General features: G+C 49.1%; 5 protein-coding genes across 23 annotated transcripts in view; 4 read left to right on the top strand and 1 right to left on the bottom strand.

Moving 5' to 3' along the window:
* LOC100115042 (SET and MYND domain-containing protein 4) overlaps window positions 1-24,900 on the top strand; it is a 656,582-nt gene that overhangs the window by 74,459 nt on the left and 557,223 nt on the right. The window lies entirely within an intron of this gene.
* LOC100115010 (pelle-like serine/threonine-protein kinase pik-1) lies at window positions 2,609-5,614 on the top strand. Of its 6 annotated transcripts, none has more exons than XM_008219691.4 (5): window positions 2,609-2,696; window positions 3,104-3,237; window positions 3,320-3,874; window positions 3,956-4,395; window positions 4,644-5,604. In XM_008219691.4, exons 2-5 carry the CDS (start codon window positions 3,129-3,131, stop codon window positions 4,980-4,982), a joined length of 1,443 nt encoding a protein of 480 aa, XP_008217913.1. In that variant the 5' UTR covers window positions 2,609-2,696; window positions 3,104-3,128; the 3' UTR covers window positions 4,983-5,604. The 6 variants fall into 6 exon arrangements, with proteins under 6 accessions (XP_008217913.1, XP_001599847.1, XP_032457539.1 ...); XM_032601648.1 differs by having other exon boundaries at window positions 2,622-2,696; window positions 2,961-3,237; XM_032601646.1 differs by having other exon boundaries at window positions 2,627-2,826; window positions 2,906-3,237.
* Window positions 5,923-7,731, top strand: Ndufab1 (NADH dehydrogenase (ubiquinone) 1, alpha/beta subcomplex, 1, 8kDa). Of its 3 annotated transcripts, NM_001167849.1 has the most exons (4): window positions 5,923-6,153; window positions 6,643-6,729; window positions 6,812-6,937; window positions 7,346-7,731. In NM_001167849.1, exons 1-4 carry the CDS (start codon window positions 5,995-5,997, stop codon window positions 7,523-7,525), a joined length of 552 nt encoding a protein of 183 aa, NP_001161321.1. In that variant the 5' UTR covers window positions 5,923-5,994; the 3' UTR covers window positions 7,526-7,731. The 3 variants fall into 3 exon arrangements, with proteins under 3 accessions (NP_001161321.1, NP_001161322.1, NP_001161323.1); NM_001167850.1 differs by lacking the exon at window positions 6,643-6,729; NM_001167851.1 differs by lacking the exon at window positions 6,812-6,937 and having other exon boundaries at window positions 6,643-6,765.
* On the top strand, window positions 8,011-9,831 carry LOC100115073 (ribonuclease H1). 7 transcript variants are annotated; one of them, XM_032601656.1, is made up of 8 exons: window positions 8,040-8,260; window positions 8,337-8,422; window positions 8,498-8,595; window positions 8,695-8,801; window positions 8,860-8,987; window positions 9,059-9,323; window positions 9,407-9,485; window positions 9,636-9,831. In XM_032601656.1, the coding sequence occupies exons 1-8, from the start codon at window positions 8,168-8,170 to the stop codon at window positions 9,713-9,715; spliced, it is 936 nt and encodes a 311-aa protein (XP_032457547.1). In that variant the 5' UTR covers window positions 8,040-8,167; the 3' UTR covers window positions 9,716-9,831. The 7 variants fall into 7 exon arrangements, with proteins under 7 accessions (XP_016842207.1, XP_008217918.1, XP_016842208.1 ...); XM_008219696.4 differs by having other exon boundaries at window positions 8,027-8,260; window positions 8,498-8,801; XM_016986719.3 differs by having other exon boundaries at window positions 8,038-8,260; window positions 8,344-8,422; window positions 8,498-8,801.
* The window catches only part of LOC100115141 (midasin), a 28,371-nt gene continuing 13,672 nt past the window's right edge, over window positions 10,202-24,900 (bottom strand). For 4 of the 6 annotated variants that reach the window (XM_031925344.1, XM_031925346.1, XM_031925347.1 and 1 more), the window contains exons 3-10: window positions 13,627-13,900; window positions 13,202-13,531; window positions 12,643-13,127; window positions 12,370-12,566; window positions 11,989-12,296; window positions 11,837-11,911; window positions 11,579-11,758; window positions 10,202-11,477 (exon numbers count right to left, since the gene is read on the bottom strand). In XM_031925344.1, the coding sequence (XP_031781204.1) occupies window positions 11,436-11,477; window positions 11,579-11,758; window positions 11,837-11,911; window positions 11,989-12,296; window positions 12,370-12,566; window positions 12,643-13,127; window positions 13,202-13,531; window positions 13,627-13,900 (1,891 nt within the window). In that variant the 3' untranslated portion in view covers window positions 10,202-11,435. Of the gene's footprint in view, window positions 11,478-11,578; window positions 11,759-11,836; window positions 11,912-11,988; window positions 12,297-12,369; window positions 12,567-12,642; window positions 13,128-13,201; window positions 13,532-13,626; window positions 13,901-19,663; window positions 24,863-24,900 lie in introns of those variants that run through there. The other 2 variants (XM_031925349.2, XM_031925348.1) reach the window with 2 other exon arrangements.

The raw sequence follows: 24,900 nt of genomic DNA, 5'->3' as shown, positions 1-24,900 counted from the left end.
CAAAGTTCTGTCAAACGTAATACAAGCTATACTCACTCCATTCGCGGAAGATATAGTAGAAGATTATCAGTGCGGATTTCGGCGCAACAGATCGACGAGCGATCAAATGTTTACCATAAGACAGTTGTTAGAGAAAAAGTGGGAATTTTGCGAAACCATACACCAACTATTTATAGATTTTAAAAAAGCGTACGACTCTATTAAGCGAAGCAAAATGTATCAAATTCTAGTACTTCTCGGTGTACCGAATAAACTCGTGAGATTAATTCAAATATGTCTGAACGGAAGCACGGGAAAGGTCCGAGTAGGCGGTAATGTATCAGAACCCTTCATGATACGCGATGGTTTAAAACAAGGGGATGGGCTCTCTACGGTGCTGTTCAACTTAACGTTAGAGTATGCCGTTAGAAAAATGCAGGTTAGCCAGCTGGGCGCAACGCTTAATGGAACAACGCAGATACTAGGCTACGCAGATGATTTGGATATACTGGGGGATTGTAGGGAAACGGTAGCAAGAAACGCGGAAATCCTCATAAAAGCGGTGGAGTATACAGGGTTAGAAGTGAGTGAATCAAAAACAAAGTACATGATTGTGGATAAGCTAGGCATCTGCAGAGGGGAGGAAGATCTCAGAGTTGGGAATTTTACTTTTGAAAAGGTTAGCGAATTCAGGTATCTGGGTACGACCATAAATGATAGAAACGAGATTAATGTCGAAATAAATAAGTGACTCCATTCGGGTAATGCTTGCTTCTACGCCGTGAGTAATTTACTTAAGTCGAGGCTGTTGTCTAAAAACGTTAAAATAAGAATATACAGGACAATAATACTGCCGGTGGTTCTGTACGGGTGCGAAACGTGGGCTCTCACTAAGCAGGCGGACAACCGTTTTAGGGTATTTGAAAATAAAGTCTTGCGAAAAATATACGGGCCGAAGAAAGATGAGGAAACCGGGGAATGGAGGAGACTACACAATGATGAGTTACACAATCTGTACGCGTCACCAAATATTAACAGAATAATAAAATCGCGCAGATTGGGATGGGCAGGGCACGTAGCGAGAATGGGAGACGACCATGTAACGCGACCTCTAGGTAGACCTAGACGTAGATGGGAGGACAACGTAAAAGCGGATCTAGTAGAAATAGGACGGGTGGGTGTCGATCGGAGAGGTGCATCTTGGGTGGGGTTGACACAAGATAGGGCAGCGTGGAAGGCTTGCGTAGATGAGGCGATGAACTTTCGAGTTCCAAATGCCATGTAAAAAAAAAATGAAATGGAATATAAATACTTGATTGATATTTTTAATATTTGTTTTCTATCACGGAAATATATCAAACTTTACAATATATGATTCATTTCGCACTCATATAAATTTCAAAATTGCCGCGGTTTCGTCGCCAACTTCCTTTTAAAATTTTAAGGTTATGTCTCGAGAATAGAATAGTCTCGAGAGTAGAATGTCTCTAGAATATTATAAATACACAAATTATAATTTGATATGTATTATAGTATTATATTACATTTTTAATATTAGAATCAATTTTAGAAATCAAAAACAAATCAAAAAATTCTAACGATACTTTTGACGCATGCGCACTACATGAGCCAATCATATTGACGCATTCTTGGCTTCACTTCATCCGGTCATGACTTTTTTATATAGGGACTTATAGTGTCTGTATCACGTTCTAATACATAAAATGAAAATTTTAGTTGATCACCAGAAAACAAAATAAAACTGGCATGGCAAGTTACGTAGTAGGTATCTTGAGAGTTGTTTCTAATGGATCAACATATAACTTAACTCTGAGTTAAGTAAGTCCTTAATTGAACGGAACAATTTTTTGCTTTATTAAGATTAAATATATAATTAACTTGACTTTGTTTGATTGATCTCAGTTCGTTTTTATCTGTAATTTCGTTGTGGAATATATCAAACTCGCCTAACCTTTTACTTTTTTTAATTTGTTAATTTTACAATCTCCTATCAAGCGCAACGGCGAATGTTTATATGCCATAGTTTCGTACGCCGAATGTCAGTGCGGTCTGAAGTTAGCTATCGGGTGCGTTTCTGCACATCCGGTATCCAATGCTGCTTACGTCACTGAAAAAACGTACAAACTCTCCTCGCACTCGCTACATCGTGGTGGTCCGCCAGGCGGCGCGTCGGTCTGCATGTTGTGGCAATTAGGAATGTTAACATGGAAGCTCCACCCAGAGGGCGGCTTGGTCCCAGCCCCAAACCCGTGAAAATGTGTGTGTGTGTATATATATATATATATGTGTGTGTGTGTATATATATGCTCACGGACACGCTCTTGCATGTGTGGATTAGGTCACGTGATACACACACACACACACATACACAAGAGCGTGCCCGTGAGCATATATATAAATATACATGTAACACGGGTTTGGGGCTGGGAACCAAGACGCCCTCTGGGCCGAGCTTGCATGTTAACATTCCTAATAGAGGACCCCTACAGGTCTTCTCATCTTTTACTCCCTGGAAATCCTAGCACTGATTGTTCTTATAATGGTGCCCCCTGAAGTTGGCATTTGAGCATCCTTCTGAATAATCCCAAATCTAGCACTGGAATGGAAAGTCTATATACATTAAAGATTCATTGTTATATTGTTGAAAACATCCAGGCCAGTCAAGAATGACAATAATAACAAAACAAATTTTTTAGGTGCCTTATTCGCTATAATATCATTATGATGTTATAATTTTATCTATACGTTTTTGGTTTTCAGCTTAATTTTTGAAATGCATGGTAGATTTACTTATGACAACATAACATACATACTTTAAATAAAAATGTATTTATTAATTTTTAACAATGATTCATTTATGTAGTATTATCTTGCTATTTCGTTTACTAACTAACTAATTTTTTAGTGTTTTGGGGCCTTATTATGTCTGACTTGAGACAATATATTTTCAAAATATCTAGGTTAGGAATAACAAGCACAACACTCGTACTTTGTTTGCCTTGTATCAAAGTGACTGTTTAATACAAAAAAATAAATTACTAAACAATTTATCTTAGGATCTCTATTAAAATAAGCAATTTTATCTTATTTACAATTAACAAAGAAGTAAAAAAAGTATACTACTTGAGATGGCTTCTAGTACTAAAAGTATTAAGTTTATCTATCAATTACCATATCTTGAACGAGTGGAATTATGTAAAATTTTGAATCAAAATAACAAATGGGAAGAACTTGCAGGTATATATGCATAATATGTTATGAATCATAATTATAATTTATCCAGTACATCAGCCAATACTCTTTTTTTATCTTCGAATAGGTGTTTGGATGGGTTTCAATAATCTTGAAATTCAAAATTTAAGAAAAGAACAAAATCCTACGGAAGAACTTTTAGCCATATGGGAAAAGCACAATCATACAGTTTTAGAATTATTTATGTTACTAGCCAGAATGCATCATTATCAGGCAATGCTGCCAATAAAGTCATTTGTCGATAGTAAATATCATACATTACTGTACAATGGCGAAGGTAATCTTCAAAAACTCCTGCGCAATGGCGAGCTTAGAAAAGATACTAAGGATCTCAAAATAGGTGCACAAAACTTCAATCAAAAGCAAAAATGTCAAGAAAATGCCGCTAAAATACTTGTCAATAATAGCCTTAAGGATGAGTCGTCTAAAATATTGAATCAACCTATGCCACATGATCAACAAAATGAAACCCCAAGTAATTCAAATAATTTATTGGCATCATTGCCTGCAATTTTTTCCACACTATTACCTCGTATACCGTATAGCGAATTAGCTGCTGCAACTGACAACTGGAAAAGAGAGCATTTACTTGGCAAAGGAGGATTCGGAACTGTTTTCAAAGGTATGCGTCATATGTACGACTGGCTGCATAAGATGAAATTTTCATTCGACTAATAATAATTTAATTTATTATTAAAAATAGGTATTTGGAAAAATACTGAAGTTGCTATTAAGAAGATTGAACCAAGGGGTTCTGATTATGATGAGAGCTATGCATTACAATTGGAGCAATCATTTCGAGAGATTAAAATTTTGAACTCATTGCCGCATGAAAATATATTACCATTGTATGCATACAGTATAGGTGGTGAAGCACCTTGCCTCGTATATCAGTGCATGAAAAATGGTTCATTAGAGGATCGGTTACATTTGAAACATGGATCTTATCCGCTTAACTGGATCCAAAGGCGAGAAATTGCAAAAGGTATAGCCCGAGGATTACAGTATCTGCATACTATACATGAGAAACCTTTAATTCATGGAGACATCAAGAGTGCAAATATTTTATTGGACAAAAATTTTGAACCAAAAATTGGCGATTTTGGACTAGCGCGGGAAGGTTCATCAGATGACTCTCTTAAAGTTAGTTTTTAAGTAGTACACATTTCGATACGGCTGTGGAAGGTAATTATTTGCCTCATAAGACGTTTGTCACGTGAGGTTTAAAATCACCTTATATACGCATCAGTATCGAACCGTATTTTATATCACGAGAACCTAAAATTCAATTTAAATGTGATTTTTAGGTCGAAGTGGTATAAAATAACTTTTTTTTTGTACTATTTAATATTACTCATTATGATCTAACTATAATAATGTTTGCCTTTTAGGTGAGCAAAATTCAAGGTACTCGGCCATATTTACCCGAAGAATACATCTTTAAAGGGAATTTATCAACCAAGATTGATACATACAGTTATGGCATTGTTTTGTTCGAACTGGCTACTGGTCTGTCTGCTTATGACAAATCAAGGCCAACGAACAAAAAATTGAAAGAGTACGTGGACAGTTTTGAGGATAAAGATTTGCATTTATTGAGAGATAAAAAAGCAGGGGATAAGTACATCGAAGTATATAAATACTTATTGTTACTTGGGAAGTGGTGTTCAAATAAATTAGCAGAGCACAGACCACAAATGTCAACCGTGTATGATAAATTCAAAAATTAATCATATACGATATAACTTCCGACTTAAATGGTTTCGTTTTACACAGCGCTTAGCGGCCACGCCACACATGCAGGTGCTAACTATACGTGTTGTGCAAAAAAGAAATATTTAAGACGCATATGTATCTCGTAATAACTATTTTTCGATTTGTTGTTATTGCTGTTGTTTGTCATTATTCGCTATAGTACTTCGAATATCGATTATTATATTGATGTACCATTATTTGTTATTATTTCTTACAATCTGAAAATACCTACTTCCACCAGGAGCGCTAAAACTCGAGAATGAAATTCAAACTTTAGTAGTAGAGTAAAGTAATAGAATATTAATTGTGCGCAATATATAACAAAAATGAAAATAGCTCATATTGCGTATACCTATAAATTTTAGCCTTTTTATATGTCTAGATAATATTTGTAAATTACAACGATTTCGTGTACAGCGTACATAAGAAATAATTATTTTTATACTATTGTTACATGGTTATATGTATATTTTTACGTGAAAGTTTTGTCCATCATCTGCTTAATCAGCGAATTGGTTGAAAGCTTTTATACGCCTGATTTTATCATGTATCCTATCCAGTATGGGTATAAGCCAAATAAAGCTTATGTTATATTTATAAAATTAAACTGCCATTGCATTTCATTATTCGGGAATATTTTCAATCGATAAAACACCCAGCTTTTGCGTTGTTGTGAATGTGTCATTCGACACCACGTTGTGTCGATTATTATAGTCTGAAAAACAGCTAATTACAAACATACAAGCACTGTGTGGCGCGGGTTGTTTAAAAACACGCCTTATCAGCTGCGGCTGCGGCTGCGGCGCTGGCCTGGCGCGCGCGCGCGCGCGCAGGCAATAGGCATGATCGCATATCGCACGTCGTCGTCCATCTATCCGCGAGCACATCGTCAGTGGCCAGTGGCTCAGTTATCCGCGGCGCTGCGCGACGAAAGAGCCGACTGACGACTCGCGCAGTCTACACGAATTTCCTTCTGCACGGTTGAAAATGGCGTCGATCGCGGGCGTACGAGTCTTTGCGCGAAGCGCCGGTTTGCTCAGAAACACGACGAGCCGACTGGCTGTCCTGGCCCCGGCTACCTCGAGTCAGCTCAACCAGAGACTCGTCCACGCGATCAGGCGAACGTCGGCGCCGATCCTCGGCCAGGTAAGCCGTACACTCTTGTCAAACGTCGGCCCCGAGAGCAGGCCGCCGATGGCTCCCCGACCGCGGCTAGCTCTCCTTTTCCCTGTCTCGTATTTTGACGATCGCGCATTACGTAACTGCGGGAAGCTCGGACACGCCGTGTTTATTGCAACCGCTCGCGCGAGCCGTGCTATCTCTTTCTCTCTGACTCTCGTGTCGCGATGGACTTCCTCCACTTACGTTTCGCGCACGTCTGCTGGTCAACGGTTCTGCTGTGGCGAAAAAGTGTTGCCACACGTGATCATAAGTACTTATGCATCGGCCTTGTCTCTTTTACTTTCTTATTTCTCAACGCGCGCGTCTTCATCGATGACGTCATCGATTGCTACTTAGCTCGGACGGCCTCTCCCCGTCAACTGCTGTCAAAGTTCATTGTCTTATTTGCGTTTTATGCATCCATGCAACTTGCCACAAGCACTGCCTAACCCCAATGAATCTTGATAAATACAGGTCACTGCTAACTACGAGGCACGACGATATGACCACGTTATCAGAGAAAAACCCTCGATGAAAGAGATTCAGGATCGTGTTTTAAAAGTTGTGGCTGCCTACGACAAAGTTACTGCTGACAAGGTTAATACACTCAATTACCATTCTCATGTACTTTATATTTTTTCAGAGCTTAGCGGACCCATGCGTCAAGCAGGTGCGCCAGTACAGTGAAAAACCACCGCTCACATTGAATTTTATCCGTGACCGAGTCCTTTTGGTGCTTAAGCTTTATGATAAAATAGATGCTTCAAAGGTACTTACTTACCTTCAATTAGCGTCTGTTAAAGATGTTTGCAGAGATATTTTTACAACTCTGAGGCTTGATTTGATGTTTTGCCTAAACTTTCCTCACCCTCTGATATTCTCTCTGCGAATATTACACACAGCTGATGACGTAGTTTTTGTTTTCATTTGAAATGAAATTGAAAAGTACAAGTAAAAATGTCACTCAACATCTTTTTCAACAAAAGGATTAATGGCTAACACCTAGCTTGATTCGTGGTGTCTGCTGATCGCACCAATGTATACTTTTATGTGGTAAAACTCCTATTTGATGGCTGTCACCCTTTCGAGTTCTCTTAGAATAAAAGTGTACATTTGTGTTGCAGTATTGCCACACTTGTATTTAGTCTTTTAAATTAAACTCGTATAATTTTTACAGCTCACCGTAGACTCTCATTTTATAAACGACCTTGGTCTGGACTCCTTGGACCACGTTGAAGTCATTATGGCTATGGAGGATGAATTTGGTTTCGAAATACCAGATATGGATGCCGAAAGACTTGTAACACCAGCTGCCATAGCGCGTTATGTTGCAGACAAAGAAGATATTTATGAATAATACTGCTCTCATTAATTATAAGAAAATCTTAGTCAACGTCTCATTGCTTAAGAAAATCTTATTGCAGTTTTATTCTTAAAGAGGATGATCTGCAAAAGCAAGCACTTCATTGCGACTTGTTTCTTTCCTGTATATAGACCAAGGTCATTATGTATGAATAAAAATGTCACGAATTGTTAGATTAAATGAGATTTTTTTAAAACATGCAACCTTTTCTTTAATTCGTACATGCTGTTAATGGCCAAAGTTGAATTTTGATGAACCAAAACTCAAACAATGTTGTACTTGAAATCGTTTTCCTCTTTTTAATTCTAATTTTACCATAAGATTTGCATAATTTATAGTAACAAAGTACATAGTTACATAAGGCTATGTCTTATTTACAAAAAAAATTGAAAGTGCCGCCATCCAGCTCTTGGTAAACCTAACCTTTTCCGCAAAATGTAAATATCTGCTTTCGATAGTCGACATATTCGCTCCATTACAAAGAGACCTAGCTTTTCCTTTACATATTCTAGAGACTGCGATACGCAAAGCATATATATACTTATACCTACGCGATTCCATGCGAACACTTCTAACGATTTTTTTTTTTTTTAATCATACATCTCTCGAGAATCGTGCATTTTTTCGCAATAGTTCATGAGCATATTTTATTTTATTGTAAAATCATCTAACGCATCTCGAAAATTATATTTAAACTATACACGAAATGCAGTAGTCGCTTATTCGAAAGTTGGTTTACTTTTACAGTAAAAAATATCGCATGTCTAAGCTATTTTTTTCTTTGTTCCATGGACGCACGTTTCAGTTTTCAGTTGTTTCGGATTTTCTCGGAGGAATCATGAGTTACTATGCGGTGGCAAAAGGTCGAAATCCTGGAATTTACTCAACCTGGTGAGGCTCACTTTTATTTTATTTTAAGACTGTCTGATTTTTTAATAAAGCTCATCATTCGAAATTTATTAACAGGGATGAGTGTAAGGCACAGGTCCACAAATTCCCAGGACCAAAGTACAAAAAATTTGGTTCAGAAAGCGAAGCAGAGAGCTTCATAAAGGCAAACTCTGGTACAACTTCATCTTACCCACAAACATCAGGATCAATCAAAAGTTCCTCGTTTCTAACACAAAAAACTTTTGCTCTTGGTAAAATTTGTGCTTCTCCAGCAAGCAGTACAACACTGAAACGAGTTCTGTCCACTGCCAGTGATAGCGACAGTGACTTGGAAAATGTGAAGCACAAACGAATAAAACGTGATAATTCTACTGCACAGGTATTAATTTAACATTGAGATCATGGAAATATAATTAATCGATAAATGATATTTTTAGAACAAAGATGGTTTTTCTATTGATTCAAATGGTTATACAGAAGTTTACACTGATGGTGCATGTTCATCCAATGGTAGGAGAAATGCAAAGGCAGGTATTGGAGTCTGGTTTTCTGAAAGAAATGCTTAGTAAGTCATCATTGTTGCAAAAATGAATATTGCAAGCACAATTAGCATAATTTTCAACAATTTGTTTCTAGTAATGTATCCCAACCAGTAGATGGTCGAGCAACAAATAATATAGCCGAAATACAAGCTGTCACAATCGCTGCCAGTCAAGCACAAAAAGCTGGTATAAAGAAACTCAAAATAAACACAGATTCACAGTTTCTTATATCATGTATAACACAATGGATGCCCAAATGGAAAAAGTGTGGTTGGCAAACTTCTACTGGAAAGCCTGTGATAAACAAAACAGAACTGATAGAAATGGAAAAAGCGCTTGCACCTCTGCAAGTATCATGGGTATGAAAAATTATTCTTTTTCTGGTGTACTTTGGCATGTGAACTTTTAATAACGGTATTCTAAAGTAGAAAAATTGTTTCAGAACCACGTTAGAGGTCATGTTGGCATTCATGGCAATGAGATGGCTGATCGGCTTGCTAGAAGTGGTGCTGAACGTTATGGTGAAAAATAGATATTATTTATAATTAGTTAGATTAAGATTTTTCAAATTGCTTCATGTTTTTATTGTCTGATGTTGAAAGTTTGTACAAAAAATGATATGAATTGATATATTTATGATAAAAAATAAGAGCAAAATACTATTTATTCAGGTATAACTATCCAGCTGGTTTTGGTTTTGAAGTGCTTGAAATTCTCTTTCTTTGCTGAGTCAGAGGAGATATTTGCCTAAGTAATACGTATAAGTCTTCTGGTGAAACTTGAAGTGACAGCAGTTCAATCAGTACTCTGTAAAACAATAATGTATAGTTCTTGTAAAAATCTAAATTCATTTCAAACCATCAGGGATTCAGTCTCAAGGTTATGTTATTCCAATTCACCTGTAAACTCCCGGAACTGCATGAACTCCAGCCAATTCAGCTAGAGCCATTAGTTCAGCATAATCCTGCTGTGAATACGACATTTTCATAAGCCGTTAAAGTTCATAAGGGTTGAAGAGTATTTGACGCGTTAACGGACTTGACAGTATAGATATTACTTTTCTCAAACAATTTACGTAAATACAGAAATCAGCTGAGCAAGGAAACTTTCTGCTAGAAGCGCCATCTACGCGCGGAATTGAAATACCTGTCGATCGAGTTTTTAAATTTACTTATTTGCATATTTGCATATGAAAAACTTAAAAGAAAATATATCAATGCAAGAAATGAACAACATGTGAACACGATTAAAAACTTTATTTTGGTTTGCTTCATAAATGGGAAAAATATATGTAATGTTGCGTGTACCTGTAGGAACTTTGGACTACAGATTATGTCTGGGACAATCGTCGATGAGATAATCTAGCGTTGAAGGCGTGTCTCTTACGCAGCAACACATCATCAACAACGTTACAAAAGGTCCTTAATTCTAAACTAAGACTAATGTTTCGATAAATCTAAATTTTTACGTTGGTAACAAATATGGTATAAAATAGCTGTTTGGTACTACTGCATGCCCCCTGGCATGCATTACAAACTTAAATGTTTAATGAACGGCTGTATTATACGTCATTATGCAATTTTGAAAATTGATTTGAAGAGCAATTTTCGAGTAATTTACATTAAGAGAAAATGTTTAATCATAATATATTTGCAATACATTGAACTGCGCGTCATTTCACTCTTACTACAATGTCACTAAATCGCTCTCTCATATGCATGCAGTAAAGTGCATTAATCAAAAGAAACGTTGATGAAATTGATGACGATCTCCCTTAAATAATAATTTGGAAGAGTAATCATTTCTGAAATTCTGGCTGATGAACGAAAGAAATATTTTGGCCTGATAGTCCAATTATAATGAACGAATCTTACACATGGCACTTTGTTAACCAACGCTCAGAAATTTTTCTTACGCTGAACGTGGAATCAGCAAATTCGTATAGAATTATTTACATGTCATTAAACCTATCGCTCTGCGCGTTTAAACTCTTCACCTGCGAAGGTAATTCCATTTAAACGCATGAGATTTATACATAGAATGTATACTAAAATTATTTTGGCGTATTGAGCTACGTAATTTTTTTATAAAATAAAACTGATCACATTGATTTAAAGTGCGAAGAAAACAAAAAAGAACAATGCACATCTAATGAACGCTCACAAAAAACTTTCAATATGTGGGGTAAAACGCATAACTTAGAAGTCTAGGTCAGCTCGTTACAAACATGGTCCATTGCAATGACGACGAGCTATTTCAGTCACAGATACAATAAGGATTCATAAAAATATACAACTCGCCCACGATTGCATACTCTCTCTCTCTCTCTCTCTCTCTCTCTCTCTCTCTCTCTCTCTCTCTCTCTCTCTCTCTCTCTTCGTCAGATCTTCCTCTGCCTACATTCTCTTTCTCAGCTTTTTCCTCTTGACTAGATTCATTTGCGATTTCACTTTCGATTGTTCGGCCTCTTCCTATCCAGAACATACCTCCGAGTGATCATCCCAAGCTGCAACCTGAAAATCGTGCAGAAAACAGAACAGCGTTATTGCAGGCTTCATCGAGCTTCGTCGTCGAGACTTTTCGGGGATGGTGAAAAGAGGATTCGGTAATTTACCTGACATTCGCGACTGCAGTACCACTGATTGCCGCAGCCAGCGCACACGAACTGCGCCGCGCGCTCGTGGCAGCCTTGGCAGCGCGGTGGGCTGTCCCTGTCATCTGCGTTATCCCTGGCTCCCATGGGCAGCCGCGAATCTCGCTCTTCGATTATCGAGGTTTCGTCCTCTCCGTCGTCCTGCAAGAGGTCATGCCGTTGAGCGTGTCGGAATACGTTAGGTTCATCGCAAGGCAGAAGATTCGTGTTTCTACTTACGACGTGAATCAAGTTGTTGGCGTGAGTCGGCAGTGGATTGTTGACAACTGGAGTTATCGTGATTTCAGTTCGGGCCTGGAATGAGAGTTGAAGTTAGCGACGGGGGCACTTGCAATAGGAGCGAGGAGCGAGGAGCTGCGCCAGCAACTGACCTTGGACGAGGAGAGGAAGTCGCTGATCGAGACAGGATTGGCGCCTTGATAGGCCTGCAGAAGGTGCTGCGCGCTCTGGTGAGGGGTGGGCGTGATCGCGGGCGCGCTCCTCTCCCTCTCGGGCGCCGTGAGCAGCCTGGCCAGCGTTGGCGAGAAAGTGGTGGGCCTCGGCGACTGGGACTTGGTGAGGATGCCGTGGAGCAGCGAGCCCGAGCCCGTCTGCGGTGCGGAGTTTTGCGTCGTGGGCGTCGCTGCGACCGGGTGCAGCGTCACGTCTGGATAATTTTGAGGTGTTTTTATTGGCTCTCCTGCAGAACACGAGACAGGCCGTTACATTGAGAATGCGAACGTCAACGGACAGGTTTTGCTTTGCTTTCTCACCTTGCTGCTGGCTCAACTTTGCGAATTGCACGAGCACGTCCTTGAAGCTCATCGCGTTGTTGGGATCGCTGAGGTTGGAGTTGCTCTTGCAGGAGTCCGTGCTGGACGGCCGGGAGTCCATGTTCCCCACGGTCTCGACCATCGCGCCTCCGGCTCCGAGGCCCACGTTCACGGAGTTCCTCATCCTGCGGCCCCTACTGAAAACGGCAATACGACGCGTCAGATTTCGGTCGTGTTCGGCAAGAGAAAAGAAGAATCTCGAGCGATGCCCACCGTCTGGGAACAGTCTCGGGGTGCCGGAGCCTGTAGTCGGCGATGATGGACCTGACGTCGACGATCGGCCCCTGCCTTCCCTCCCCGATCTGCCTGTGCTCCGGGCTCTGCGCGTCGACCGCCTGCTGCATCTTCGGCCCGTTCTCGCCGAGCTGCTGCGGCCGGCCCGGCTGCAGGTAGCTCGGCTGCGCTTTGGAGGCCCTCTCGCGCTTGAACGCCGGCGAGCTGTCCCGCGAGCGCTCCTCCTTCGGCACCACGAGGAGCTTCGGCTCCCTCTGGCTGTTGGAAGCGTCCAAGTGCTGCTGGGCCAGGCAGAGGCTCGCCGGCGGCATGAGGCCCTCGGCGCCGAGCGGCCCGTTGCCCTCCATGAAGCCCATTATCTGGCGGCGGCGCTCGATCCGCAGGTAGGCCTCCTCCTTGAGCTTCCGCATGCTCAGAATTTCGTTCCACTCCATCTCCTTGGCGCGGGCCAGCTCGTCGAGCTCCTGAAAACCAGCAAAGTCGGCCGCTCATTCCCGACGATTCGAGTGACTTGTATAGTAATGCTAGAGCAGCTTACCTGCACTTCGGCGCGCAGCTGCTCGGCCCTGCTGGCCAGCTGCTCCGCGGTGTACTTGTCCGAGCCGATGAGCGAGTTGATGAACTGCTCCCGCTGGTCCAGGCAGAGCTTCTTCGGCGGGCCGCTTCCGTTCGCCGAGAGGCTGGCCGGCGCGGCTGCCGACTCGGCCGATCTGCGCTTCCTGGTCTCCCGGCAGTGCGGCTGCTGCTGCTGCTGTTCGTCCAGCTGCAGCTTGGCCGGGGCTCCCCGCTGGCCGCTCGGCCGGCCGGCCTTGCCCGGCGACGTCGTCGGCTGCTCCGCCTGAAGCTTCGACGACTTGCGCGTCGGCGACTGCGAAACGTCAGAGTTTTCCGATTGAAGCGGGGAATGGAATTATATAGGAAAGTCGGGAGAAGAGAGAGCTAAGGTCGAGCCTCGGGCCTCACCTGCACATGGAGATTGGCCTCGGCGTCGTCGAGGGGCTCCTTCTTCTCCTTCTTGGCTGGCAAGCCGCTGGCGGCTACGCACTGGACGAGGTTGCGGTCGGCGGAGGCCGTCTCCTCGGGAAGCGCCGCGCCGTTCTGTTGGCTCTGGGGCACCTTCGGCGACTTGCGCGAGTCCTCGTCGTCGCGCTGCTTCAGCTCCGAAGGCCCGCCGCTCTCCAGGGCGTTCTTACCGTTGCCGCCGCCGCTGCTGTCCATCGCGTGCATCTTGTTCAGGCTGTGGACAGATCAAGAGCTTTTATTATTTGCCGCTCGTCGCTCGGGGCTGTGCACGCCGCGCGGATAACTGAGGTACGAGGGACAGCGCGCACAGAACCATGGCCTCGAGCACGGCGCTGCACGCGCTTTGGATCTTGCGCTCAATTGCTCTTCATTGGATCAATTCGAACGGCGTTTCCCATTTTTTCACGCCGATCGGCCGAACGAATCCGTATAGCAGCGGACTAATCAGACTCTGGGAATAGCGTGAAGAGGTTGAGGAAAGAGGGCCGGTTCGCGATTCCTCGCCGCTCCGGAGAGCAGGAGCAGCCAAAGTCGCGCGTCGTCGAAATCGGAAAAAATCTCATCGGGGAGGCAAAAAACGTCCGGCAAAAAAATCCGCGCGGAAAGCGAGTGCGCACTGGAAACTAGAAAGTGACATACGGCGAGAGTAGGAGCGAGAGGTCGAGGGTGGCTGCGCGACTATACTCAAACCGCAGCTCGCGCGCGCGAGAGAGAGAGAGAGAGAGAGAGAGAGAGAGAGAGCCAGATAGAAGGACGGAGCGGACGGAGTTCGTTGCACTCGGTCGCGTTCAGTGCACTTGGCGCGGCGCGCAGTCGCGAGACTCTCTCTCTCTCTCTCTCTCTCTCTCTCTCTCTCTCTCTCTCGCTCTCCTCGGTGCGTCTCGCTTTGGCGTAGCTTTTCCGCGACTGCGGCGTTCTCCGAAAATTGGCCACGTGCGCCTCCTTTTGCGAGAGCGAGAACTGCAGAGCAGGAGAAGGCGTACCAGCTGCAGAGGCGTAGCAGCAGCGCACGGCTGACTTATGGACGTCCTCGATCCGATGAGCCCGCACTCGCGGAACCACTGGCGCACTGCACAGAGTCGCTGTAGTCTAGTCGGTGCACGAGAAGAAACTCGGACTCGCGCGCGTGCACCCCGGAAGAGCGTCGAGTCGAGAGTGAGAGCGCGCGGTGCGCCGGCGGGACCGACGACCTCTCCCGGCTCTCGGCGGATGGTCCCTTCCGCGGAGAAAGTGCTCGCCGCACGCAGCTGGCGAAATGAGACAGAGAGAGAGAGAGAGAGAGAGCGGGGGAAAAGGTGCTCGCGCTGATGCAGCACGTGCGGAGCGCGCGGGCGCGCCGAGACGTCTAATCGCGGAGCTCGCCGCGCTGCTTAGGCGCAGCCAACTTCGCGGCGGAGGCTAGTGCACGGCGGCACAGAGAGAGAGAGAGAGGGGGGGGGACGTATCGAAAAAGAAATACTGCACCTCGTCCGCGGGAGTAGGGGCGAGAGCCAACAAGATCTGCCTCGATCCCGCCGCCCTGATGCACAGCAGTGAAAGTGCACGGCCGAGAGCAGCGGTAGTTTTGGCGCAGAAGTCGACGACCTTTTTCCGGCCTATTTTAACCTACCTATACGTGCTGCTTTCGCAACGCGCGCGCAGCTCCTCGTTGGGCAATCGACCCGCGTAAACTGCCGTACACACGGCCAGTATTCGCATATCGAGAGAGAGAGAGAGAGAGAGAGAGAGAGAGAGAGAGAGAGAACCGATGCGATTTGCTTCGCTTCTAAGCCGAGTAAAAATCTGCTGCTCGGTCGATCGAGTGAGCTTTTCGACGCCGGCCTACATACGATCCCGACGAGCTTACCAACTCTTTCTTCTTTCGCTCGTGCTTTCCAACGCGTAAAGAAGTCGCTCGATTGTGTAGGAAAATGAACGAGCCGATGGCGTGAGTCACTAAATCAATCTGCAGCAAGAATCATGTTCAGCCCGATGAAAGCAGAAGCATCTGGCTAGACCCCTATTTCGGCCCCGGCTCGCTGGACGCATTGTCAGCGGCCAGGTTGTCGCGCAAAAAAGAGAGAGAGAGAGAGAGAGAGAGAGAGAGAGAGAGAGAGAGAGAGAGAGAGAGAAAGAGTTCAAAGACCCCGCATATCTCCGCCTCTAGATGAGGAGCTGTTATGTGTGTATAACGCGTGCATGCGCGCGTCACGCACGTCTACGATTATCATGCGCTTTAGTACGGAGATCCTCCGGCACTGTCGCCTATTGGAATCGGCCAGGCTGAACGACACCTCGACGCGGAGTGAACTCTCGCGAACTGCTCGAAGCGTGGAACTAGGTCAAAAAAATCATAGACTCTCGGATAAAAAGAGTCAGAGAAAACGTTTCGCATGACCCGATAAGAAGAGCCGCGGAGCAGCCGCGCGTTCGACCGATAAGTGCGCCGTCTTCGAAGGTCGTTCGCCAGGTGGCGGCAGCTTGAGCGCGCTGTGGTACCGGCCACCGGGCGTACGTGATACTCGAGTAGTCGGCGCGACTCGCGCTACCGACGTCACTCAATCAGTGCTTTTCATGCGACCAATTTGCGCGGCGTTTATTCGCCGGAATCGATCCACGACTGCACAGCTGTTCCCGACGCTCGATCCGAGAGGAGAGAGAAACGCCTGCCGCTCCTTTTCCGAGAGCGCAACGTTTCACTGAAAAGCCCGAAACTCGCGCGCACAGAAGGTCGCCGCATAATTCGATAATCGAGCGAACCAGTTTTTTGGGATGTATACGAGTTATTTCAGCAGCGTTGAATATATACACCAGCGAATCTTTCCGTCTCGAGTGTTCGCGGCGCGCGCTCCTGCTTTTCCATCAAGAGTCGCGGGAGAAAAGTAGGACAGTCGATGGCATCGGGGAGGTCGAGCGTATAGGTCGCGCCGCCGCGGCGTCCACCTCAGCGACGACTCGCGGCGGGAAGAGCGCGGAGAACGGCTGCGACCTCCATTGTCGTCCTTTCGTCATCAGCATGCATGCATGCGCCTCGCGTACGCACTGGCGTCTATCCGCGCGCGCCTTATTAAGAAATAAAACGCAAGCGAGCCAAGTGCGCGCCCGTGCAGTTCGCGAGGACATTGCCGGTCTCTCGAAATATCTTCTCCTTTCTCACAGCGTCGCCGCGCGCTCCCTGCTAACGAGGGTAACGAGGCAGTGACGCATCGACCTTTCAGAAAATTGACTTGTTTATCTGCCGGCTTATCAAGCCGAGCGAGATGCTAATTAATGCGCGCCGCGGGACAATTTCGTCATGAAAACGCGACGACGATGAGTTCTACAATTATAATCGCCGCGCGCTTACGGGCCATTAAATGCCGATACGCTTGCCTCATCGTCGCACGAGCGATGCACCTGGCGAACGCTGCTTTTTCCCTCGTCTCCTCCTCCGTTTACCTCCTTTCAGAGGAATTCGCCAAGGACGAGATCGGAACCTTTTACAACGAGCTGGCCTCGATCGATCGGCCGAGAGTTACGTTTCCAAGGATAGCAGCGGTAACTCTCCTTTGGGATGCGATAACCGATCGCCGTTAGCCGCGGACGAGAAGCGAGACACGATGGGGACTCGATGCTGTCAATCTTCAACTTCGCGCGCCTCGCAATTTTTTATTTTATCGGCTGCGCTCGGATTTTCATTATGTTTAACAACACAGCGCCGTCGTTGTTTTCAACTCGATGAAATGTTTGCTCGGCGAGAGATAAGAGGCGCGCTTTACGTCTCGCGCAACAGATACCAATAACTTTCGCCAAGATTGCATTCGCTGCCGGAAGGCGGTGGATTTTTTTCACGCTCCACAGGTCTACGCGTTTCTCGGAAGCCTCTCCTTCCCCGCGGCAGCAGTAGCGCGTACACTCTGTTGTTGTCCACGCTATAGTGACATTGTTCGCCTGCTGCCGGTCACCTTCGGAGCCCCCCCCCCCCCCCCCCAAGGCGCGCTCTTTCGCATTTGGCCGGTTGCTGCGCGGCGCTGATGAGTCAGCCCTTGGTACCAGGTATAGTATATAGGACGCGTGCTCTTTCCGTAATCCGCCGTCGGAACTAGACTAGGAGCTCTCCGCAAGCGCACCCCCCCCCCCCCCCGCTGTGGGTCAGCGGTGCAGCTGCTCGCGGCTACCTGGTTCATCGATCGACCAACAGCATTCACCGGAAAGGAGGACGGCATTGCCCTCAGCTTCGATACGTACTAAGAATATGAGGAGCTCCTTATATTTTAAGCCCGCGACCCCGAACCGATGCGGTCGCGCCTCTCTCGTCCCTCCGGCGATAACGATTGCCGATAGCCGCAAGAAAACGGAGCACTCGAGTGAGAGAGAGAGAGAGAGAGAGAGAGAGAGAGAGAGAGAGAGAGAGAGAGAGACGAGGGACACTTGTATAACCACACATGCAGTGCGCGCAGGCGAGAGAGAAAAAAAGCAGTCCGTTCGACGGACGGAGCGTGGGACAAGGCCTGCGCGCAGCTGCGCCGTTGCTCGCTTCGTGGAAGGCTGCGATTTTTATCCGACAACGAGGAGCTCTGTAAATACGGTAAATCGAGAGAGGGCGAGAGGAAAAAGCGCAGCTAGTGTTATACATTAGATCGCGAGCTTTGTGTTTTGCGCGAGAGATCTTTGCCGGATATAGCGCGCGCGCGCGCGCGCCTTATCTTTCGAAAGTCGAGGCTTCGCGCTCCGTCCGAGTTTCTGCTCAAGGCTGTTATCGAAGACTCTCGCCGCATTGTGCGCGAGCGCGCATGCATATTCCATGAGCCGCGCGTCCGTGCGCGCTCTCCGAAAATACGTATTCGGCTTGTTTGGTGGAGCCCCGCCGCGGCGCAGGCAGCAGTGCAACTCCCCGAAAGACGAGAAAAAAGCCCGAGAAGCTCTCCAGAGCCGCGCAAGGCCTGCTATCGGGCACACTCGAGATTATGGGGCCGCGGGGAGCATTAAACTAAATAAACAAAGCTCGAGGCGGCGGAAACGAGGGCTCGCGTTTATCGTTCGGCGTGAAAAGCATCGGTCGAGATAAGCGGAGCCAGCTCGAAGACGCGATGACGAAGGAGCCGAGCGATTCCGAGTACTATAGGCTCCGGTTCTCCAGGATGACGCCGCGCGCAGATAATGGCGCTGTGTGTGCGTGCCGCGTGCGTGTCTGCGAGCGGCTAAACGAGCGCTGATGGACTTATCGGCGCGCATCGTGCAACTCGCTTACGTTTCTTGCGCGCTCAACTGCCTGAGAAATCGGATTCGCCGCGCTCGCTCGCGCCTGATTTATAAGCTCCGCTACATAGCGTTCTCCAATTCATAAAGCGCGCATTGTACGCAGAGGCGCGGACGCACGCATCGGCGGCTTTCTCGGAAGAATTTCTCTCTCGTAAACAATCGTCTGCTCGGCTTGAAAGAAATACGGGGCACGTGGTAACAGCGGGCCCCGGCCAAGGCCGCCATAACCTCGTTTCCTGTTTACCTTTGCGCGCTGCGTGCAGCGCCAGCGCAGCAGCGCGCGTATTTGTATACGAGGCCCTCTCCTGCGCTCTGTGCGCCATTTGTTTAGAACGACGCGCGCATCGTAGGCACGGAGAGCGTTTATTTTTCATCCTCGCCAGCGGAGAGAGAGAGAGACGAAAAAACCAGTTGCATCATCCTTGCGCGAGCGCCTGAAAAACGTTCTCCAAGGCGAGCGTGAGCTCTTTTTTCCGCGATGTGCTCGAATCGGCTGCGTCCTATGCGCATGGAGAAGAGGGGGAGACGGTCGGGCTGGATGATACGGGAGGAAAACATGCGTGCATAGTGTACACGTTTAGGCGGATCGATGTCCGCACGGATTACCGGAAAGGAGGACGGCACCGCAAACAAAAACTCCGAACGCGAGTGCGACCTATATAACCTATAGCAAAAACTGGATTCCGAGCAGGGCTATCGGTTGACCGAGAACAAAGACGCGGCGGCGAAAAATGAAAACCGGGCGGGAGAGACTCACTGTGATGCAGGCTTGAGCCCGAGCGCGAGCAGCACGTCGATCCCGTCGATCTCCTCGGCGGCGAGCGCCCCTCCGGCGGTGGCGGCGGCTGCGGCTGCGGCTGCGGCGGCAGCATTGTTGTTGTTGTTGTTGTTGTTCTTGGCGGGCTTCTTGCCGTCCGGCGGCGCCCCCTTAGCGCCGGCTTTGCCCTGCTTGAGCATCTTGGCATGCGCGACCTTGAGCAGCGACCTCTTGGCGTCCTCGACGAGCATCTTGGTGACCGGCTGGACGTTGACGGGCACGCCGATGGTCGGCACGGCGCCGCGGCGCAGCCTCGACCTGACCGGCAGCCCGAGCACCAGGTGCTCCATGTCCTTCTCGTAGCTGTCGTTGGTGAAGTGGAGCGAGCAGATGCGCGCCGTCTGGATGTTGAAGGGGATGTCGCCGTTGGAGAGGGGCACCCGGCCGCAGGCGCGCACCCAGCGCGAGCGCACTTCCGGTATCTGGGGGAAGCGGTGGTACCGGATGCGCCGGCCCCGCGTGCGCCGGTGGCTGTTCCGGCATGTCGCTACCGCGCACTGCGGCATCTTCTTCTCTTCCTTCCCCTTGTGCTTCCGCCGAGCTGTCTTGGCTGCGTATCGGCGAGCGAGCACGTAGGTGTGTCCCGGCGCGGGCTCTCGCGTGCGGCGCGATCGATGCGCTGCTGCTGCTGCTGCTGTCCGGCTATCTGGCGCGCCGAGACGCTACCATTTTCCTCCGGGCGTGCACAAGACTCTCGGCTCTCGTCTGTTTACACTCCCTGAGCGGGGATCGGCGCGCTCATGGCAAGAAGCCGCAAGTGCGGGAGCCGTTCCTCTACCTCTGCGCTCTCTCCACGTGCCGATCCTGCGGGACCCGATCAAACACACACGCGCACACACACACGCACGCACCGACACTCGGCTGCGCGGACTGGTGGCGTTGCTGCTGGCGAACGTCGCCGTCTCCTAACCTCCCCACCGCACGTGCGCGCTTCGCACCCAAGGGCTGTGCAGCTGCGTGTAAGGCGTAAACTCGTAAAGTCGAGGCGGAAAGCGGCCTGCGCAGAGGTTCGCTCTCGCGCGCGGATCGGAGCGGACTGCGGCGGCGGCGGCTGCGCCTGGCTCGTGACGGCTCGTAGTCACGGCGGCCGAGACACGGAGCGCGGCACGCGGCGCTCGTTCGCACTGCGCGTGTGGTGTGTGCCCGAGCCCCGAGAGAGAGAGAGAGAGAGAGAGAGAGAGAGAGAGAGGGAGAGAGACGGGGAGACACGCCGGGAGACGGCGTATACACCGGCAGCTGCGCGCCTGCTCGGCCGGCAGCCGGGGGATGGCTGGAAATGGATGGCTATTGTGGAATAAGAGAGCGAGAGAGGAAAAGGTCGAAAGGGCATCAGAGAGAAAGAGGGAGAGAGAGAGAGAGAGAGAGAGAGAGAGAGAGAGAGGCGGTACCGCCCTGTGCAGACGCCGGCGCGAAACGTGCTGCGGGGACCGGTGCGTCGCTCTGCCGATCTCGGCTCCGTGCATACCTGCGGGGATGATTACCGAGAATGCTGCGCCATTGCCACACTCGTGTCCGAACACCTCGTGTACGCGCAATGGCGCGTTGCTCGCGGATGCAAGATGGCGCGCGCCGACGTTTTCGCGCAAACTTGCAGCCTCCCTGGCTTCGCTTTTCTTTCCCCGTAGCAGCCGTCTCGCTGCGAGCCACGAAGCTGCTTGGCCGGCCACGAGAGCCTGCCTTGGCCGATAGTTACGCAGCGGAGGAAGGCAACGTTGCGCACGGAAAATTGCCACAGGGAAGAGTCCGTACGAGTAGGCTCTCTCGGAGGGGGAGGCAGCAACGCCGAGGAGAAATGAAAAAGCGCCTAAGCATACGAGAGTGCGGGAGACGGGGAGCGCTGCGAGCGCTGCGGGCGCAGCTGTGCGCTGGCGAACCAATGATCGTGCTCCGGGCGAACCGGCGACTGGCGTCTCTGCGACTTAAGCCAGATAAGCGAGTCGAGCAATGCGTTTTATCCGACTCACGACTGCTTTTGAATGCTTTGAATAATCGGCAGCGGAGAGTCGTTGCGCGGATGACTCTATTGAGTCACTCGCTGCGCGCGTTTCGCGGGCATTTCTCTTCGATCGCAGATTGAGACTCAGAGATGAGCATCGCGCGCGAGCGGAGGGGGAGTGGAGGTAAACAGGCTGCAGATGGAAATCGAAGCGAAAGAAGAAAAGAAGGAGCTGGGCGGGCTGCGCATGGGGAAGCGGAGGGTGGAAGGTCATCGGCGCCGAATCGTTCAGGGGGTTCGCCACCCTTCGCTCGGGCAGATACCCGGTCCCGGCGACTGTTTCCTTCTCTCTCTCTCTCTCTCTCGGATCGCTTCGCAGTCCGCGCACCCCCCTCGGCGCGCTCGACGACGTCTCTCTGCTGCCTGCCGACAGTGCCGACTCCCCCTGCGCGCGGCCGGCTAGCTCGCACGCACAAAGTGCTCCCATTGACGCTTCGGAACCGCACGATGCGGATCGATACGGCCTGTCCGTGTGACGTAGTGGCGTCACGGGAAGATGCAGGAAGCGAGGCTTGGCCCCCAAGCCGAGCAGTCGGGGGAATCGATCCGGGATACATTTAAATTCCGCGAGGCCGTGCGGGCTCACATTTTTTACTCTAACGAAACGATACCGAAACCAGCATAAATTTCCATCCGATGTGCGCGCCTCCGGAGAAAATTATGCACTTAGTCAGCAGAGTTTACAACCGTTCACCTTCGCTCATGAAACTGCATAAATATCCACTTGTGCCCATAAACGCACACACGTGCCCTGTTGTACATCAGCCGTTTACGAGGAAAACGGGGTTAACACCGCTGCTGCGTGGTGCCACGCGTCATCATCCGACTTGAAAAACTTCTGCTGGGCCCTGTACCTTTTACGCCTCATCATCAAAGTCGATCGCAAAGAGAAAAAAGAGCACTTCAAAGATCAGTGCGTTTCCAAAGAACGCGACTTTGTTTGTTTGGTATCGCGCTGCGCGCAGTCTTTATTTTAACTTTATTGGACTCGATCGCGCTCGTAAAGCCGAGGACGTCCGGAGAACGGCCGCACATGCTCGCCGTGCGACTACAGCTGGGCGCAGCTGGGGAAAGGGCGAGATAGATAGATAGAGAGAGAGAGAGAGAGAGAGAGAGAGAGAGAGAGAGAGAGAGAGAGAGAGAGAGAAAAGCCCTCGTCGTTACCAGGAAAGCAACATTTCCATATGAGCTAGCCTTGAGACCAACAACGTGGAAACCGCGATGCGTGCGTGTGTCGCCTGCAGGACGGAAGCTTACGTAAATCGCGCGTACTTATATTGTTCGCGACTCGTCAGTTTTTTCGCAGAGCGAGAGCGCACAGCACAGCAAGGTAATAATATCGTCGAGCCGCGCTGTCGACGGCGGAAAGACGATACAGCAGGAGTAGCGGCAGCTTCGCGCACACGCGAGAGATAAAGTCTCGATCCTTTCTTTTCTCTTTACGGCGTTGGGTTACGCGTCGAGGTTCACCGTTGCGTCAGCCGCAGTCTCTTGATTAACCTTGCAAGGATGCTTGCGTGTTTTGATGCTCCCCGAGGCTGCCGTCGAAGAAGCGACAAGGAAAAGTTCGGGCCGCGCGATGTAAGAGCGAGGCGATAAGATAGCGCTGAGTCGAGCGAAGCACGCATCCAGCGCAGTGCGCGTTCGTCGCGCTTACGCAATCGAACGTTCTCCGGCACATGCAGGCGACCAGTTGGAAAGTAAATCGGTTCGGAGCCTCGCAAAAAAGAAGGAAAGGCAATAATGGCTTCATTGGAGCGTTGAATTGTCGAGGCAGCAACGAGCGCGTAGCTGGACGTCGAATAAAGAAATTAGAGAGAGAGAGAGAGAGAGAGAGGGGGGGGCCGCTGTCTTGACGCTCCTCAATAAAAGCTCGCCGTGATTTGCATCTCTCTCGCTCGCTTGCTCGTCCCGCTAACTCGCTCTTCCGCCCCGCACGGATCAATTCATACGCGCCGACTACATAGAGGGGGAACGAGACGACTGCGACGACGAGCACAAAAAGAGAGGGAGAGCCGTGCTGCGGGTATACCGTGGGCTCCAGTCGTCGAGAGTGTCGACTAGGTCTTTTCATGCTGGCCCTCCTCCCGTCGTTTGGTCCCACGGGTCTGCGCGACCCTCGCGCGCTCCACAGCGCATATGCGTGTACGACGCCCGATGGCGAACGAGCGACTTTCATTATTCCGATTGGAGTATCGATCGCCCGTCGCCCTGATTTTTTCTCCAACTGTTGATCAGTTGTACAGAATAAACGCGGCGTTCTTCCTCAGCGTTCGAGCCTCCGCTGGTCGCGCGACGCTAACGAGCTCGGCCTCGAGCTTGCGTAAAGCCGCGCGTTCGCCAGGCCGCGGCCATTTTCTCCTCGGCTCGCGTGTGCGTCGCGATAAGCGCGGATGTGTGTGTGTATGTTTCCTACAAAGAGAGGTCGCTCCCCCGGCACACAGAGACGCGGCCGCGGGAGAGCCGAGATAAAAATAACTGCCGGGGATCGATAGCCCGGGCCGGTATTAGCGATTCTCATGACGGCTGATAGCTTCTTCCCGAAAGCCCCGCGCCCACGCCCCCGTCTCGCTCTCTCTCTCTCTCTTATTCTTCGTGACGCGGAGAATAATAATAATCTCCCCTCGTGTACGGGCGAGGAAGACGCGGTTTCGATTAACCTTCCCTCCACACCCGGGCGTTGCGTCGCACTCGTGATCTACACAAAAGCCACTCAGTCCCCGGCGAGCGATCTGGTAGCGGCCCGCACACTGCAGGCTTCGCCGAAGAAGAAGAAGAAGAAGAGGGGGAGAAGGAGGAGAGAGAGAGAGAGAGAGAGAGAGAGAGAGAGAGAGCCGAGCGGTGGTTCACGCGAGCCTCGAATAAGGACGGACCGATTTCCGGTGGTGGTCCCTCTCCTCCGCACGCGTACGCGACGTACACAGTGCAGCACACAGCAGCACTGCGTCGCATCGAGACGAGTCGTCGCACGCGCGCGCCCCTCTCCACTCTCCGGAGAGCAGAGCAAGAGGAGGCAGCTGCTGCTGCGGGAAATAAACCGATACCGCGACGACGTGCTCTAAACGCAGTCGGCTCCGCTGGAGAACACACTGCGCGTCTGCGGCGCTGATGGGAGAGGGAACGCGCTCATTGTGCGGCTGCAGCAGCCTCTCGCGTACTTATTCGCAGCCGACCAGGCTCG

Source organism: Nasonia vitripennis (assembly GCF_009193385.2).
Source record: "Nasonia vitripennis strain AsymCx chromosome 2 unlocalized genomic scaffold, Nvit_psr_1.1 chr2_random0010, whole genome shotgun sequence".
Classification (NCBI taxonomy): domain Eukaryota; kingdom Metazoa; phylum Arthropoda; class Insecta; order Hymenoptera; family Pteromalidae; genus Nasonia; species Nasonia vitripennis.
The sequence above is the reverse complement of the archived record's forward strand: the minus strand, read 5'-3'. Positions and strand labels throughout refer to the sequence as shown.

Excerpts from the sequence above, each read along its gene's own strand:
- LOC100115010 (XM_001599797.6), top strand. The coding sequence starts at position 3,129 with ATGGCTTCTAGTACTAAAAGTATTAAGTTTATCTATCAATTACCATAT. Across the intron at positions 3,238-3,319 it reads CAAATGGGAAGAACTTGCAG|GTGTTTGGATGGGTTTCAAT; the intron begins GTATATATGCAT and ends ATCTTCGAATAG. Across the intron at positions 3,875-3,955 it reads ATTCGGAACTGTTTTCAAAG|GTATTTGGAAAAATACTGAA; the intron begins GTATGCGTCATA and ends TATTAAAAATAG.
- Ndufab1 (NM_001167849.1), top strand. The coding sequence starts at position 5,995 with ATGGCGTCGATCGCGGGCGTACGAGTCTTTGCGCGAAGCGCCGGTTTG. Across the intron at positions 6,154-6,642 it reads CGGCGCCGATCCTCGGCCAG|GTCACTGCTAACTACGAGGC; the intron begins GTAAGCCGTACA and ends TGATAAATACAG. Across the intron at positions 6,938-7,345 it reads ATAAAATAGATGCTTCAAAG|CTCACCGTAGACTCTCATTT; the intron begins GTACTTACTTAC and ends TAATTTTTACAG.
- LOC100115073 (XM_008219696.4), top strand. The coding sequence starts at position 8,168 with ATGAGCATATTTTATTTTATTGTAAAATCATCTAACGCATCTCGAAAA. Across the intron at positions 8,261-8,336 it reads CAGTAGTCGCTTATTCGAAA|TTTTCAGTTGTTTCGGATTT; the intron begins GTTGGTTTACTT and ends CGCACGTTTCAG. Across the intron at positions 8,988-9,058 it reads TTTTCTGAAAGAAATGCTTA|TAATGTATCCCAACCAGTAG; the intron begins GTAAGTCATCAT and ends ATTTGTTTCTAG.